General features: G+C 43.2%; 1 protein-coding gene across 1 annotated transcript in view; it reads right to left on the bottom strand.

The window, feature by feature from the left end:
* Nucleotides 1-19,081, bottom strand: part of CDK19 (cyclin dependent kinase 19) — a 394,114-nt gene that overhangs the window by 84,870 nt on the left and 290,163 nt on the right. Inside the window, exon 6 of the mRNA XM_073576006.1 lies at nucleotides 17,663-17,794. Coding sequence (XP_073432107.1) covers nucleotides 17,663-17,794 — 132 coding nt within the window. The remainder of the gene's footprint in view (nucleotides 1-17,662; nucleotides 17,795-19,081) is intronic.

Here is a 19,081-nt window from a genome sequence, read left to right as displayed (position 1 = left end):
ATTTAGCACACACATTATGAACATAGAGAATGTGGTTGTGTAGTACATACCGTATTGTGAGTAGAAGTCGCTCCTCTGCAGATATCGCTTTGCGCATCCTTGTGTCCTGAAAGGTTATCCCAGGGCGCGTCTCCAAGAGTCGATCAAATGTGGAAATGCTCATGCGACAGTACTGGTAAAATTTCTCCGGATGCTCCCGCAGAGAAGAATAGAGGCGGTGAAAATGATTTCTTGTGAGTCGTTGCCTCAAAAGTGGATGGACCCACATGCGTCTCCTCCTCCGCGGATCCACTATCACTGGGTATGGTTGCCCAAAGCGCCGTGACAAAAGCCAGGTAAAGAGAACCTGCTCAGTTGTATTGAATCTCAGACCCTCTGCCATGTTGCACAAAGAACACCAACACACCTCGTGAAAGTAAGGTCACAAATGGACAGAATGGAGGCAGCCACCTGTTTCAGACTGTATAAATAGGGTGCAGGCTAATGATTTAAATTGTTTGCAGGCCTCAAAACCGTTAAATGTCCATTTTGCAAGGCTGCGAGAAAATCTCGCAATACGGATTCCATACGGATGCCACACGGATTACATACGGATGCAGACATGCGCAAAATACGCTACCTCACCTGGCTTACGGATGACCTACGGAGCACTATTTAGGGGTCATTCATCCGTATTACGCATGTAAACTACGGACCGTATTTTGCGCAGGTTAGTGTGACTCCAGCCTACTAGGAGATGCATTTATGCAAAACCTTTGCAAATACCAACAAAGGGAATACCATAGTTTTAGAAGGAGAAAAACCATGTTCCATAGGGTCATTACTAGGCTTCATGGTTACTGGTTTAGAAGAAGAACAAGTGCGATTACAAATGATGCTGCACTTCTATGCAGTCTGACTGCAGCCTCAGATGTCACGTCAATTCAGAATATAAAATCAGTAGAAAGTCATTTCACAGGTGGCATAAAATCAACATATATGCCCCCTATTTCCCCGGGTAACGCTATTGATTTATTTGCAGATTTAGTTATTAGAGATGTTGAGTCTCTTATCTATCCAAAAATGCCCTCAAATCTAAATAATAAAGAGAAAAAGGCTCTGAAAATGATCTCAGATTGGAAAGACACTATTGTAAGAAGAGCTGATAAGGGGGGCAATACAGTTTTCCTATCTAGAGAGTTCTACGTAAATGAGGCAGAGACAATTGTCGGATGAAATTATGTATCTTGTTTTACCAAGTGATCCCACTAATATAAAAATGATCTTAGATCTTTCCTCAGAAGACAGGTTGAAAAGGGCGTAATTTCGTGCAAACAGGCAGAAAAATTACTGCCAGATTATCCCTGTAAGCCTTATTGGTACCATGTACCTAAAATCCACAAATCCTCTTCAAATCCTCCCGGGCGGCCCATCGTCGCAGGGATTGGATCTCTTACAGAATCATTGTCTAAATATCTCGATTGGCTGTTGCGCCCTCTTCTAAAATCGATACCTTCATATATAAAAGATACAGGTGAATTTCTAGTGGCTTTAAAAGACTTTACATGGCAGGAAAGTTTTTCATTGACCTCCATTGACGTAGAAAGTCTTTATACAAGAATACCGCAATTAGAAGGAGTAGATGCAGTGAGAACAGCGTTATCTAGCACAGACAATGGAGAGGATTTTGTGGACTTTATATGTGAGGGATTAAAATTTGTTTTGGAGCACAATGCCTTTAAATTTATGGATGCATGGTACCTGCAGCGGGTGGGTACCGCAATGGGTACCCCTGTTGCATGTACCTTCGCAAACTTATACCTTGCGATTTTTGAAGAGAAATTCATCTACTCCACAAAAAATTGTTTTTTAAGCAAATTAAACTCCTTCTGCTATTTGTGGATGATATATTCATAGTGTGGGACGGGTCTCAGGAATCGGTCCACCATTTTGTGGATCACTTAAACACGTCCAATAATATGAATAGGAGTTTCACTGCCAAATTTGGGGGCGAGACTCTTGAATTTTTGGATGTACAATTACAAATTGATGATGGCTTTTTATGAACAGAAGTATATCGCAAACCAACTTCCACCAATTCACTGCCGCATTTTGACAGCGCTCATCCGCTGTTTTTGAAAAAATCCCTACCTTACAGCCAGTTTTTACGACTGAAAAGGATTAACAATGACCCCACCAGGTTTAAGGAGCAATCCATGGACCTCTATAAACGTTTTTCAGACAGGGGTTATCCCAAATCCGTTTTGGACATGGTATTAAAAAGGGTTGAGGACTGTCCTAGTGCTTCATATGAAAAGAAACGCCAGGTCCAACAGAACAAAAAAGAAAAAAAGATTTATTTTTAATTTTAGATTTGGTCCTATGGATAGTCAAATTAGATCTGCGATCAACAAGAATTGGCATTTGCTAGAGGGAGAAAAAGAAATTGCAGATATAGTGTCCAGGGGCCCGCTTGTTACATACCGGAGGACTAAAAATATTAAAGATATTCTAGTTCGCAATCGTGTACAAACTGAATCTAATAATTGGTTGCAAAAAATATGCCTGTAGGTAATCATAAATGCGGAAATTGTTCTTTCTGTTCCTTCCATCTTACTAGTAAATATTTACAGATGGGAGGTATTTCACATAAAGTTCAAGATTTTATAACATGCCGCACAAATTACGTTGTATAAGCTGTTTTTTGCCCATGCGGTTTTCACTGTATTGGAAAGACTATTCGTCCCTTATTTGTACGTTTCCGTGAGCACTTTAACTCCATCACCTCAGGTAAAGGGGTCCCGAGACTAATTGAAAATATAAGAAAAAAACATGCAGGTAATCCTGAAGTTTTACGGTTCGCAGGGATTGAAACCGTTAAAATGCCTGCACAAGGAGGGGACCTAAATAAATTATTATTAAGAAAGGAGGCTAGATGGATTATTCGGACTTGTGCTCAAGGTCCACTAGGTTTCAATGCTAAAATCGACATGGCTGTGTTTTTGTGATTTTTTTTATTTGTTTTCAAATAATCTATCTTTTGCAAATTTTTTTTGCTTTCCACTTGTTCATAATTTATGAGATGCTGTCACCTGATGTTTGGAGGGTGGGACAAGGGCAATGGTTGCTTTTAAATATGTTGTGAGCTTTGTCCTACATATGACCTGTTGAAGCACAATGTAAGCGCGAAACGATCGTCGTCTGTACTTGCTCCATGGTTTTATCTGCCTGCTGTTGGTAACTTGATGCCACAATAAAGGATATTTTTTGCATGGGACGGACTGTGCCCATCCACTTTCTTGTCTATGGAAATACAGACTTTTTTCCTTGGAAGTGGCACCCGCATTCCCTGATGTGTGTGCAGCTTCATTAACCCAAGGTCATACAGCTGTGCCTTTGTCCTGCTTGTTTTCTTTTGTGGGTGCATATTATAGTCCAGATGTCCCTAATCTGGCAGTGGTGGGGAGGCGGGGGAGCAGCAGCGGCAAATCAGCGGATCACAGGAGGCAGGAGATGGCTGCGAAGGCTAACTGCTGGCGTGGAGAACAGTGAGTATTCTGGCAGCTGTCCTCGGCAGCTTGTAAGCAACGCATGACGTCACTGCCATGCGCTGCTTACAAGCATAAAACAGCTGCTGGCACCGGTGCAGGATGCTACGAGGGTGCGCTGGGAAGGTAAGAATGATTTTTTTCTTCCGTTGGGGGCCATGTATACTAGGATGGGGAAGGGGGCCCATCATACCAGGATAAGGATGGTGCCATGCATATCAGGACAGAGATGGGGACCCTGCATACCACATTAGGGATTGGGGCCAATCATACCAGGAAAAGGATGGGGTCATATATACCAGGATAAGGATGGGGCCATGCAGACCAGAATAAGGATGGGGCCACGTATACCAGGACGGAGATGGGGGTTCTGCATACCAGGATAGGGATTGGGGCCAATCATACCAAGATAAGGATGCGGCCATGCATATCAGGATAGGGATTGGGGCCATCATACAAGGATAAAGATGGGGCTAATCATACCAAAATAAGGAGATAAGGATAGGGCCATGTATACCAGTATGGAGAAGGGGTCCCTGCATACCAGGATAGGGATTGGGGCCAATCATATCAGAATAAGGATGGGGCAATGCATACCAGCAGAGGTGTATCCAGAGGAGGCAGCCGGGGCATTTGCCCTGGGCGCAGCCGGCGGGGGGGAGGCACAGTCGGGCTGCGTAATGTGGTGGTCCACACTGCCTCCCCCCGGTGGCTGCATTCTGCTGCCCCCCGTCCTGGGAGTCAGCGGTTCTCTGTGTCAGCTGTCAAGCTGACAGCCGGCACGGAGAAGCTGCGAATGCCAGCTCCCAGGGATCAATTGTACTGGCGTCTATACATTTTGTGGGGGCATTTGGAATGGGGATGGGGGGTTATTTAATGTGTTGAGGTATTTGTAGTGGAGATAGGGGGTTATTTAATGTGTGGGGGCATTTGGAGTGGTGATGGGGGTTATTTAATGTGTGGGGGCATTTGGAGTGGGGATGGGGGTTATTTAATGTGTGGGGGCATTTGGAGTGGGGACGGGGGATTATTTAAGGTGTGAGGGGAATTGGCGTGGGGACAAGGGGTTATTTAATGTGTGGGGGCATTTGGAGTGGAGATGGGGGTTATTTAATGTGTGGGGGCATTTGGAGTGGGGATGGGGGGTTATTTAATGTGTGGGGGGATTTGGAGTGGGGATGGGGGGTTATTTAATGTGTGGGGGGATTTAGATTGGGGATGGGGGGGTTATTTAATGTGTGAGGGGAATTGTCATAGGGAAGGGGGGTTATTTAATGTGTGGGGGCATTTGGAGTGGAGATGGGAGGTTATTTAATGTATGGGGGTATTTGGAGTGGGGATAGGGAGTTATGTAATGTGTGGGGGCATTTGGAGTGGGGATGGGGAGTTATTTAATGTGTGGGGGGATTTAGAGAGGGGATGGGGGTTATTTAATTTGTGAGGGGAATTAGCGTGGGGATGGGGGTTATTTAATGTGTGGGGGCATTTGTAGTGGAGATGGGGGATTATTTAATGTGTGGGGGCATTTGGAGTGGGGATGTGGGTTATTTAATGTGTGGGGGATTTGGAGTGGGGATGGGGGGTTAGAGTGGGGATGGGGGGTGCTTAATGTGTGGGGGGAATTAGCATGGGGATGGGGGGTACTTAATGTGTGGGGAGATTTGGAGGGGGGATTTAATGTGTGTAGGGGGATTTGAAGTGGAGATGGGGTATTTAATGTGTGTGGGGAGATTTGAGGACAGAAAATGAAAAGTATATATGTATGAGGAAACAGTATGGGGGTGAGTGGGGGGATGGGTGTAAACAGTATGGGGAGCGAACGGGTAAATGTATGTAGACACAGTATGAGTAGCGATGGGGAAAAATGTATGTGGACACAGTATGGGGAGTGAAGGTGATGGGATGTGTGCAGACAGAATGGGGAGTCGGGTATGTGTGAGCAGACAGTATAGAGTGAGGGGGTAAATATATGAGGAGACAGGTGGGATGTTAGAGGAGACAGTATGAGGAGGGAGGGGAATAGTGTGAGGCGACAGAATATTGCAGATATTTTCATTTAGGAGCATTATAATGACACTTCTATCTTTAAGGGGATTGTGTGGAGATTTGCTGCAGAAGACAAGAGAAGATGGAAGTCTGCAGAGATGGCTGTGGATGAGAAAACTCATCATGGGGTCTGGACAAGAAGAAGAAAAGAAGGAGAATGACTTCAGAGATGACGTCATCTATAAGGTACCTGGATATAAATGTTATTTGTGAAACTGACTAATTCTCATGTTTTTATTTGTTAGGAACATTAAAGGAATTTTGTCCAGGTTTGTGTTGAGTCTGCAGTCATTCTATGTGACTGCAGACTTCTGAATTCTCACAGTGCTTACTGAACGCTGTTAGGATTCTCTCGTGCCGGTAATTTACATACATGCGGTCATGTACTAACTAGACATGTGTGGCCTCACTCAATGAAAATGAACAGAGCGAGGCCGGGCACGTCTAGTCGGAATGTGGCCAGAAGTATATAAATCACATGCTTGTGCTGACATGACCGTGTACTCTTGCCACCGGTACGGGAGAATCCTAAAAGTGTGCAGTGCATTCGTTGTGAGAATTCAGAAGCCTGCAGTGTCAGGATTAAGCTCTGCAGGTTCCAGTAGTCATCACATGGACACTTCACTCATATGCGATTTTCATACTTATGGTCCTGTGACAACGAGCTTCTCTTCCTGCTTCTCTCAGTATTTCACTGAACATTGAGAGCATTAGGGAGAGCAGCTCGTCGGTACATGACTAAGTGTGCAAATCGCATGTGTGCTTGGGGGGGGTGTGCGCCGAACCGAATTCTTTCCCCGGGTGCCAGAAAGCCTAGATACACCTCTGCATACCAGGATGGGGCGGTGGCCAATCACACCATGATAAGAATGGGGCCATACATACCAGGATGGGGTTGGGGGCCATTCATACCAGGAAACGGGTGGGCCATGTATACCAGGACAAAGATTGGGGCCCTGCAAACCAGGATAGGGATGAGGGGGCCATGCATACCAAGATGGGGTATATTACGTATAGAATTGACCACATTTTTTGCTTCAATTTTTTTTTCTAATTTCTTCCTCTAAAAGCTAGATGCCTCTTATGGTCCGATGCATCTTATAGTCCAAAAAATATGGTATTTTTCCCAGAAAATTATTGCAATTACACGTGTTTTGTTAAACCTGTTTATTTCCTTTGTGTGTATTGGAACAACACAAAAAAAAAATAAGAAAAAAGGCAAATTTGACATTATTTCACATAAAACTCCAAAAACAGGCCGGGCAAAATTGTTTGTACTTTTCCAAAATTGTGGGTAAACAATGTTGTTTCAAACAGTTTATGATCGTTCAAACTCACCTGTGGCAAATAACAGGCATGGGCAATATGAAAATCACATCTGAAACCAGATAGAAAGGGGAGAAGTTGACTCAATGTTTCCATTTTGTGTCTGTGTGTGCGCCACTCTAAGCATGGAGAAGAGAAGAGAATTATCTGAGGACTTGAGAACCAAAATTGTTGATAAATATCAATAATCTCAAAGTTACAAGTTCCCATCATAATTAGGAAGTTTAAAACCCATGACAGTGTAGCTATTCTCCCTACACGTGGATGGCAGAGAAAAATTTCAAGGTTACAAGTCCATGTATCTTGATGTTCCTTTGTCCATGATATGCAACATAATTAAAACATAACTTACAACTCATGGCACTGTAGCTAGTCTCCATGGCAGAGAAAAATTGATAAAAGGTTGCAACGCAGGAAAGTCCGGATGGTGGATAAGCAGCCCTAATTAAGTTCCTAAGAAATTCAAGCTGTCCGGCAGGCCAGGGAGTATCTGTGTCAGCGTGAACTACCCGTCGACATTTGAATTGAATGAAACACTATGGCAGGAGACCCTGGAGGATCCCACTGTTGACACAGATATAAAATAGAAAGATTGCAGTTTACCAAAATGTACATGAGTAAGCCAAAATCCTTCTGGAAAAGCGTCTTGTGGACAGATGTGACACAGAACTTTTTGGTAAAGCACATTGTTCTACTAATTACCGCAAGCTGAATGAGGCCTACAAACAAAAGAATACAGTACATACAAGTCAAATATGGTGGAGACTCAAGGATGTTTTGGGGTTGTTTTGCTGCCTCTGGCACTAGGTGCTTTGACTTTGTAAATCAACATGGGAAAAGGGGAAAAAGGATTTTCAACATGCTCACCAAAGTACCACAAGACCATGGGTGCCAGGTTCAATGTGGCTGGAGTCCACTTGTAAATGCAGGCAAAAAAAGGAAAAACCAGCACCAGTTGATTTCCATAAAAATTCAAATTTTGTCTTTTATTTAATCCATTGTTTGTAAAAAGTTAAAAACATACATGTCATAGAATGTCAAGGGGCAAACATCCCCCACATGCCTAGATCTTAAAATTGCTGTTAGGAGAAGGCACCCTTCAAAAAGGAGAGACCTGGAGCAGTTTCAAAAACAAGAGTGGTCCAAAATTCCAGTTGAGAGGTGTAAGAAGCTTGTTGATGGTTATAGGAAGCGACTTATTGCAGTTATTTATTACAAAGGGTGTGCAACCAAATATTAAGTTGAGGGTGCCCGGCCCATTTTTAAGGATTTGTATAAAATTATGTCCAATTTTAATTTTTCTTTCTCTTTTTTTGTGTTGCTCCAATACACACAAAAAAAATAAACATGTGTATAACAAACCATGTGTAATTACAATCATTTTCAGGGAGAAAAACTTCATTTTTGGGTACAATTTAAAGGGTTCCAACACTTTTGGCCAGGACTGTAAATTGTTTTTACATTATAGTCACTGCCTATTTAAATTACAATGTGTATGGAAGTGAATATCGTATATATGTCACCAAAGAGTGTTATAATGCAGTTGTTTCCTGTGGTTAAAGAAAAACTGCAAAAATTAAAAAAATAATGCATGATGGACTTAAAAACAGATTGGTAGGCTCTCGGAAAGGAAACACCTGCAATAAGTCCATCTAACCCATAACTTCTACTCTAGAACATTTTGTTCCGAAAGCCTTAAAGTAAACATTATGACACAAAATACTTCTCACCTGCTCTAACAAAAATCATATTATATCATTCCTGGCATTAAGATTCTTGGAGCTTGAATGCTTTATCACTTTATATCTGGAAATTTCCTGTTGTTTAGGACATCTGAGTCCTAAATTAACATAATTAAAATGTGAGATTCAAATCTGTCAAAATCAATTTCAATCTATTCCCCTTTCAAACAGGTAATCGGTATAAATTAATGTTTCATAACTGTATCTATGGTATTGTGGCAATTGTTTTCAGGCATGTTTTACCAAAGTTTCTGAATCCAAAAACATTTTACCCCTGAAGATATAATAATCATTGTGCCAAAGGACAATGTAGGGACATTGCATGTAGCCACTAAGGGACATGGAACTACATATTGAAAAGGAAAGAAGGAGGACAAGAAAAAAGTGATTTAATTCTGGGCTACATCAGATTCCCAGGATTACTTCGGACCTCCTTGGGATTTTTTAAATCTTTTTTTAAAACATTGTTGAACGAGGGATAGTGCATGGGAGTCTTAATTCAAATAAGGCATTTTTTCTGTGTATGTGTTTATTTTTTGATTATTGAGTTAGTAATGGGTGTGTCTGATAGACATCTGTTCATTGCTAACACCTGGGCTTGATGTCAGCTGAGATTTTTGACAAATCACAGCTGACATCAACCCCAAATACCATTACTCTGATTGCCACCGCACTAGGGCAATCAGGAAGAACCGGGCGAAGTGCTAAATTTGGCACATCTAAAGGATTTGCCAATTCTGGGGAGGCTGTGGGTTTATATTTTTAGGCTAGGAATGGCCCAATATCCATGGACTTTCTCACCCTGATATCAGCCAGCAGCTGTCTACTTTACCTTGACTAGTCATTAAAAATAGGTGGGACCCCCTGTGAAGGATGGCAGCTTAGTATACTTCTGAAACATGTGTAGCTGTAACAGGACAACTAGCTCAGCAAGGGGGCCCAGCTTTTTCAGCTTCAGAGACAAATTTCACTCCCCACCAGCTAGCATTCTCCAAGCTCCTACAGGAAGACCCGCTGTGGATACTATGCGGTCTAACTGCTTCATTGAATATAAACTTATCGTATGTTCTAGCCACACATTACAATTACAATTTCGAGATCTCTGGAACAAGCCGAACACCTTCCAGGGCCTCGATCCTTTATAGCACCCCAGGGTGAGGAGTGAAGTAGAATGGCTAGTAGGAGCCAGGAAGCAAAGCCCTGTTTGGTCTCCAAGCATAATGGGAGTCCATCCGGATCCAATGTCGTAAGAACCAAGTTAATGTTCTTCTCAAAGCATCACACAGTACACGACATCCTCTGGATCGCAGCCGGGAATCATATCCTCCAGTTTAAAGTCACTAAACATGCCAGTCCTCCTTCGGGCACAGGGCAGTCTACCTCCAATTCACCACCGGGCATAAGACAGTCCACCTCTGAGACCAGTGCCTGTGGGCGACTGCACCGCTGTGTATGCTGTGGGTGCCAGGCTCTTCAGCTACCTTGGCCGTTTGGCTCCGCCGGCCTGTGTTGCTTCACACAGGTGGAGCTCTGCACAGCCGACTGCTCTGCACTCTGACAAACATCTACTGACTCTAGCCCTGACACACCCAAACCCTATCTTGCAGGGCTTTTAACTAGCAACCTGAGGCCTTAGGCCACAAGGAAAACCCGGGCCGGGAATGAAACGGACTGCAACACTACCATCTGCAGTCTGTTTCAAAACATTAAAACCCAGAGCAGGTTTCCCTAAATCTGCCTTAGACAACCAGCATGTCCAAGACCTACCTATACTCACTTTAGTCTGCATTGCAACCACAGCTATGCCTGTGACTGCAATGCACTCTCATGGCCTCAATATTCCTCCATGCGCATCCGGGAGGGAACATACAGCGACCCTACATGTAACACCAGTCACTACCTCACGGCAGCTATCAAAGCAACCTGGACTTCCATAACAGATCAGCAGTGCCACAGGCTGATCGCCTCCATGCCATGCCACATTGATGCAGTAACTGATGCTAAAGGAGGCTTGACCAAGTATTGAGTGCATTTACTGAACATACATTTCAGTAGGCCAACATTTTGGATTTTAAAATAATTTTTCAAGCTGGTGTTATAAAGTATTCTAATTTACTCCAATAATGTCTTTGGGGTTTTCATTGGCAGTAAGCCATAATCATTAACATTAACAGAAAGAAACATTAAATAGATCACTCTGTTTGTAATGACTCTATATAATATATGAGTTTCACTTTTTGTACTGAAAAACTGAAATAAACTAACTTTTTCTTGATATTCTAATTTAGCGAGAAGCACTTGTATGTTGGGGGTTGTGACATTAGGCATCTGCATGACCTCTGTCTATTCTACCTGTGTATTTACTTTACTGAAATCTTTGCTTTGGGCAACTTCCTGTTTGCACTGCTACCAGTATTTCAAGCAACTTTGTTAAGACACAAATGCATGGGTCAAAAATGCATACGAAAATGCAATTAAAAAATAAAAGTAAGCAGAAGCGTGGGAATCATATGGAAATTCCGTTATCTGAAAACCTGAACAAACACTGATCGTGGGAATGCACCCTTATATGATCCAGTGACAGCCAGTGGCCAGCAAACTTTGCAACATAGCTCTGGACAATAATATTGGTTTTCACCCAGTACTGGTAATAGATATGTACAGTGGATCTTCTCTAGAAACCACCATTCAAAACTACAAAGTGAAATGGTATTCTAAAAATGTGCTCCTCTTAAAGAAGATGGTCAGCATGTATTCTATGTGATGGAACTGAGAAATCTATAAGTGAAAATCTGGTATGGATAAAGAGGAATTGTTTTCAAAATGGTGCTTTGTTGAGGATGTTCAACTTTATATACAATGGTTTGCAAAGCTAGTGAACTTCTTACCATATATTCTATTTTTGCAACCTTGAACTAATGTTAAAAAACAGATATAAACAGATTCATCATTTGAGAGGTTTTTGTTAAATGTCGGTTTCCTTTTATTAACTTGTGGTGCTAGTTGCTTTTTTGCGGCAAACTCTTCAAAATGGATTTATGAATTTGGTGTGAAGTCAAAGATGCTCCCTTTTGATCTCTTGAATTGTTTTTTTGCAACTTTTTAGCACAAAGGGTTGTGCGTATATCAAAATAGTGCAACAATTGCACCAAAATAATGGCATACTAAAAAAAAAAAAATATAACAATTCGGACTGGAGTGGAATTGTTCCAAATTTTGCGACTTTTTAAAAAGTCGCAATTGGCAAATCAGGCAAAAAATGAATTGAGTGCAAACTAAAAAATGGCGCAAAACACACAAAACTAGACAAAAATAACACGCAATGGCAATGATGAATTGAGGCCTTAGCTTTTCAGGAAGCTATTTGTATACAATGTAAAGTATATAGAGGGAGTGCTCACAGCTGGTCATATGCAAAAAGTGTGTGATGGCTTCCCTTCTTTCAACACAACCACATAGACTAAAAATTCACATGCAGTATACACACTATATACATATGGGATATATGCCAAACGTGTTAAGGCACATACTGTACAAACACTAGTCACATAAAAGCATATTATATCATTACATATCAGTATCAGAGTCTCAGTCAAGGGTTAAAGTTTTTTATTGTGGTTTCCCTGAGGAAGAGGTCCGTTCGACCTGAAAATGTGTTGGGAATAAACTTCAATCTATTTCTATTCATCTGAATCCTGTGAATTCTTTACCAGTAGCACAGCATAATCTCATTTCTCCTGTTTAGTATAAATTTGTCAATTTGCAGAATTGCATTATAGTTCCAAATAAGAAGATGAATTAGAATGTGGTATGAGACTGAGACTCTCAAGTCTATGCATTATATCATTCTAATTCATCTTCTTAGGCCTCTTTCACACATCAGGTTTTCGCCGTCAGGCGCGATCCGGCGCTTTTGACAAAAACCGGATCCGGCGAAATGCAATGCCGGATCCGGTTTCCCCCCCATTGACTTGCATTTGCGCCGGATGGCCATGCGTTTCATCCGGTTTTCGCCGGATCCCGCAATGTGTCGCGATCCGGCGTCTGGAAAAAACGGCTACTGTAACGTTTTTTGTCTCCGGCGAAAAAGCCGGACACGCCGAATCCGGCGTGTCCGGCTTTTTCGAACAACGAAAGCCTATGAGCGCCGCAATGCGCCGGATCCGTTTTTTTTGGTCTGAGCATGCTCAGTAGCTCTGCCCACAAGACACATATATAAAAGCATGACAGTGGGACCCTCAGCCACACCCAACATGCCACCCAAGACAGCAACCAGGCGCAGGAGAAGGCAGGAGACCACTGCAGCAGCACCATCAGCACCACCACCACCCCAAATGGAGCAGCATGCTGAACAACGGGAGGGGAGTCCAGCAGCAGATGAGAGACGGTAATTATCAAATCCCCCATTCCTCCAAACTAGGGCCATGGAATATCAAGATATTCATTGCCCCTTTGATTCTCTTTATTCAACAGCCGCCCAAGAGATGCAGCAGCATCAACAGTGGCAGCACTGGAAGCACTGGCAGCAGCAGTAACACCACCCACAGGCATGGAGTCTGGCCAGCAGGAAGACAGCACATCTTCTTCTGGGAGCCCTCCCTCGCATCGTCAGCATTTGACGGTAAGTTTTTATTTCCAAAATCCATCATCTCTGTAATATATGTCTATTCATTGCCTTTTATTTCAAAACAGGAATCACAAGATGAAGAGGCGCTCCCAGAAGAAGAAGGAAGGGGTGGACAGACACCTGGAGTGGGCTCACAATTGGTAAGTTTTTTGCATCAAACGCAGAAACACAACATCACACTACACACAAAACATAGAAAACAATGTTCTGCAGACCACACACAGCAAACAAATGCCTACATCCAAAGACATAACATTTTTTGTTTTCTTCTCTAGTCTTCCCAATCTGGTGCTCGGCCAAGAGGTCCTCGCAGTGCCTCCCAGGGTCGTCGGCGACAGCAACGCGGCGGTCACCAGCGTGTAAGTATAAATATTTTTGCTTTGTTTTTTTGCACTTTTTATTTCATTTCTTTTGTGGAGGCTAATTATGTTATTTTTGTCTTTTTCTTTAACAGCCTTCACAGCGTGCTCCCGACTCTGACGGTGAGGATGGAGGGATTGATGTGGACCACCTCATCGATCTCGTCAGAGAAAGGGAGCCGCTATGGAATATGGCTGACCGCCGCCATGCTGACCTGATCGTTACCCGATGACTCTGGGAGGAAATCTGTTCGCTCCTTGTGGACCGCTGGGAGGACCTCGATGCTCGGGCCCAGATTAAAGAGCGTAAGTATATACAGTACCGGTTGCTTGATGTAAACCAGTGTTTCTCGAACTCCAGTCCTCGTGGTCCCCACGGATCATGTGTTCAGGATTTCCATTTACTATGGAAATCCTGAAAACATGACCCCTGGGGACCATGAGGACTGGAGTTTGGGAAACACTGATGTTGTATACTAACCACTCCTTTCTCGTTTCAGGGGACAGAATTGTGTAGCGGTGGCGGTCAGTGAGAGATCGTTTCAAGAAGGAGTTCAATAAAGAGATGCGGGCCCCGAGTGGATCTGGAGGACGCAGGAGCAAGTACAAGTACGCACAAGCCCTGTCGTTCCTCCGGGAAACAATGGTCACCAGAAGGTAAATATTACACACCACATGTGAAAAAAAATGTTTAGATGTAACTTTTTTTTTTCAGCCAGGGCCATACCATGTCAGTATTTTAATTGTTTTTTTTTCTCTTTATTCCACAGCACGGTGAGCAGCACTTGGGAGCCTGCACGATTGGACCCTTCTGAGGCGATCCCTGAGGAGACCGGCACCGAGGAACACTTCAACCGCCCCGGTACATCTGCACCTTCCCACACATTCGATCCATCTGTCCCATCCACCAGCACAGGAGCATCGTGGCCGCCTACATTACATGAAGCTGCTGGTGAGGAGATCGATTTCCCTTTACCCCACCCTTCTGCCCCTGCCACCTCTAGTACACCTGCGGGTACTGGGCGGCAGCGGCAGAGGGGTCAGGAAAAGACTTATGCGCCAGAGTTCTTGCATCTGAATGCATCTTTCCAGAACTGTCTAAAAGTCTTGTCAGAGCAAATCTCCGCAGGCTTTCAGCAGATCAACTCCAGCATTCTGGAGGTGAAGACACTTCTGCAAACCATGCATTCAGAAGCAAGATCTTCGCCAAACCACACCTTTTTCAGGTCTGCTGTGGAGCGCATGGAAACGCTCTCTCCTACCCAGCAGATGCATGTAATGCATTCATGCCACGGTGCTCTCCAGCACGTTACCTCCCAACCTCCTCCTCCCACCACAGTAGTTCCTCCACCTGCACCCCCTCCAGCCACTTTCCATCCTCCCCCTCCTATTACATACCATCCACCTCCCCAGCACCAGCCACCTCCCCAGTACCAGCAACCTCCCCAGTACCAGCAACCTCCCCAGTACCAGACATCTCCCCACTTCCAGCAACCTGCCCCGTACCAAACTCCTTCCCCGTACCAAACTCCTTCCCCATACAACTTGCCATCAACATCATCTGTTCCTACAGTCCCTGCCCAACCCTCCACTCCACCGCCCACCACCTCTTCTGCCTCCCACATGTCCACCCATTCTGTAGCTTTTTCCACACCTTCACCTCTAACTGTTCCTTCCCCACCACGATCCCAGTCCTCTCTCCACACTCCCAGTGTCGAAGTGTCCCGCAGCCCCTCCAGCAGTATTTCCACCCCACACTACACCGAGTTATAATGTTTTTTGTTGTAATAAAAATGCCCATTTGGTTGGTTTCAAACATTTATTAAAAAAGTATTTTAAACTTTAAAAACATTTTACAAAAAAAAAAATACTTAAAATAAAAGTTAAATTATCGTTTTACAATGGTTGTCTGTCATTTCTTTCTGCGGCGAACTATGTTTAAAAAAAAGATTAAATACAGGGTATTTCAAAGGTAAAAAGGTATTCAAAACCAGGTATATAACTGTGGGTAAATTTTACCTTTTTGCCACAGTTGTGTTCCTGGTTGTGTTTGAAGCAAAGTATTTCACCTAAAAAGTTGTGTTTATTGTTGGTGATTTCCTAACAATGTACACAACTTTTGTTACAAGGTGAAATACTTTGCATAAAACACAACCAGGTACACACCTGTGGCCTAAAGGTAAAAATAGAGACCATGACAAGATAGCCAACTTTGGTTGGCAAAGGTATATACTGTTGGTACAGAAGGTACACAAGTTTGGTTAAGGGCACAAATCTTTCACACTCTGTCATCCTGCCAGTGTACTCTGCCTTGAGGTGACAAAGTATAGTGCAAAATTGTCCCTCATTACTGAAACCGTCACAGAACTTCTAGTGGTAATGTCATGGTAATCTTGCAAGGTGGTTTCTTCAGAGGTGTCCTCAATGGAAATGGGTTCCTTGCAGATAACAAAATTGTGGAGTACCACGCAAGCTTTGATCACCTCGTCCACAGTTTCTGTCTTGAGGTTGATCGCAATCAATAGGACCCGCCATCTGGCTGTCAGAATACCAAAGGTACATTCAACCATTCTTCTTGCTCTTGTGAGGCGGTAATTAAAAATGCGTTTTGTTCTTGTCAATCCTCTGCTAGAGTACGGTTTCAAAAGGTGTTCTGACAGATGGAAGGCTTCATCCCCTACACAGACAAATGGCATAGGTGGACCAGATGTTTGCGGCAGCGGTCTAGGGGGTGGGAACTGGAAGGTGTTTCCATACAGTTTACGCCCCATGGCAGACAGTTTGAAAACTTGAGAGTCATTGGAGCGGCCATAGGCCCCAATATCAACAGCAATAAATTTGTATTCCGCGTCAGCGATGGCCATGAGGACAATTGAAAAATATTTCTTGTAATTGAAATATTCCGATCCGGCTGGCTTTACAATGCGGATATGTTTCCCGTCCACAGCGCCCAAGCAGTTCGGAAACTGACATATCTGTAGAAACTTTTCTGAAATTTCAATCTACCTCTCTGTTCTGGGCTCTGGTAAAAACTCTTCAGCTAAGGAGTCCCACAGTGCACGGCATGTGTACTTCACTATTCCAGATATGGGGGAAATCCCGAGTCTGTACTGGAAATGCAGTGACGAAAGGGATTCTCCAGTTGCAAGAAATCAATTAGTTTTAAATCACAGCATTACATACCAAAACTCAGCTATAACACTTGGAGATACAAACTACCACCAACAAGATTGCAGTGAAAGTGTGCTCTGATGCGAGCACATCCAATAAATGTGGCTTACCTTAAAGTCACCATCAGACGCTCTGCGGGTGAAACAGAGAAGCGGCAATAGGTGTCCGCTTTTCTTATGAGGTGTGCAATGCGCTCCACCAAGTAATCAAAATTCTCCATTTTCATCCGAACATATCCAAAAAATTTATCCGGGTTTCGTCTAAGGTCCATGCAGAGTGTAGAATAGACCCCACGCGTCATTCTCTTGGCTGTGAAGGGGTGGATCCACAAACGTCGTCTACGATGCCTGATGCGCTGCTGTCTCGCTCTCTCCTTCTCCAGAACAATCACCCTCAAACGATTCACCTCCGCTGTAAAATCCGCCAAATTCTTCAAAATATTTCCAATGACAACATCCATCTTCGCCAGTAACTTGCTCTTCTCTCCAACCTGCACTTTCTCCTCTACAACCTGTCAAAGAAGAGCTGTAGGAACACGCTATATATAGTTTTTCAGTAGCCAATCCCGTTCGGAAGGCCACAAGGGTCAATTTTAAAAACCGGATCCGGCGTAATCTGTCAAAAAACGGAACAAAAACCGGATTAACCGGATGAGACGGATCCGGTTTTGTCTGTCAAGAACAAGACGGATCCGGCAGAAAAACGGATCCGTCACATCCGGTTTTATGAAATATTTGCCGGATCCGGCGCTCCGGCACGACGCCGGATCGCGCCTGACGCCGAAAACCTGATGTGTGAAAGTAGCCTTAGGGGGATAAAGTTAGGGGGATAAAGGTGAAAATGTTACTAAGGTAAATTACTTACCTATTGCTTTAGTATAATGTCTTGCACCTAGTAGCAACTCTGGAGCTCTGTACCAAAACGTAACCACAACTGGATCAAGGTCTGCGAGAGGTTTCAGTGGAGAGTTAAATAATCGAGCAAAGCCCATGTCAGCTATGACAGAAAATCAAAACAAAAATCAGTCAAATTCAATATTACTATACATTTTTTTAAATCAGAGGTTTAATTAAAAGAGATATACAGTTCAAGGAATCTGGAAATCTTATATATGCGATAAATAACTAGGTTAGGCAAATTACGCTGTGCGAATTACTGTAAACTCCAGGACAGGGGTGGACATACCATAGGTGCAACATGGACAGCTGCACAAGGGACCAAGAGGTATGGGGCCCACTTACACTGTCAAAGCAGGTGGAAAATGAGATATTGGATTTTTAAATAGCCAGGAAAAAAAAGACTGTCCAGGGACATTAAAAAGAAACAATATTTGTAACAACAGTCTCACAGGAGTATCAAAATTCAGTTACAAGTATATAATTCTGATCAGAAATGAAAATAATGGTGAATTTAACTTCACTAGCAGCATTAAACAAACATGTATGTATACCAGAGGCGTAGTTAGGGTTTTGGTTCGGGGGGGCGAATCTTCTGAGTGGGCCCCTAACCAGAGAACATCAGCAGATGACCGTGCTGTTGCCAAAAATTATATTATAATATACATATATATATATATATATATATATATATATATATATATATATATGTATATATATATATATATATATATATATATATATATATATATATATACATATACATATATATATATATATACACTCACTGGCCACTTTATTAGGTACACCTGTCCAACTGTGTGTTAAGACTTAATTTCTAATCAGCCAATCACATGGCGGCAACTCAGTGCATTTAGGCATGTAGACATGGTCAAGACAATCTCCTGCAGTTCAAACCGAGCATCAGTATGGGGAAGAAAGGTGATTTGAGTGCCTTTGAACGTGGCATGATTGTTGGTGCCAGAAGGGCTGGTCTGAGAATTTCAGAAACTGCTGATCTACTGGGATTTTCACGCACAACCATCTCTAGGGTTTACAGAGAATGGTCCGAAAAAGAAAAAAAATCCAGTGAGCGGCAGTTCTGTGGCCGGAAATGCCATGTTGATGCCAGAGGTCAGAGGAGAATGGGCAGACTGGTTCGAGCTGATAGAAAGGCAACAGTGACTCAAATTGCCACCCGTTACAACCAAGGTAGGCAGAAGAGCATCTCTGAACGCACAGTGCATCGAACTTTGAGGCAGATGGGCTACAGCAGCAGAAGACCACACTGGGTACCACTCCTCTCAGCTAAGAACAGGAAACTGAGGCTACAATTTGCACAAGCTCATCGAAATTGGACAGTAGAAGATTGGAAAAACGTTGCCTG

This window comes from Dendrobates tinctorius, unplaced genomic scaffold (assembly GCF_039654945.1).
Source record: "Dendrobates tinctorius isolate UK_male_01 unplaced genomic scaffold, ASM3965494v1 ptg000046l, whole genome shotgun sequence".
NCBI lineage: Eukaryota > Metazoa > Chordata > Amphibia > Anura > Dendrobatidae > Dendrobates > Dendrobates tinctorius.
This window is presented reverse-complemented; position numbering and strand designations above follow the sequence as displayed.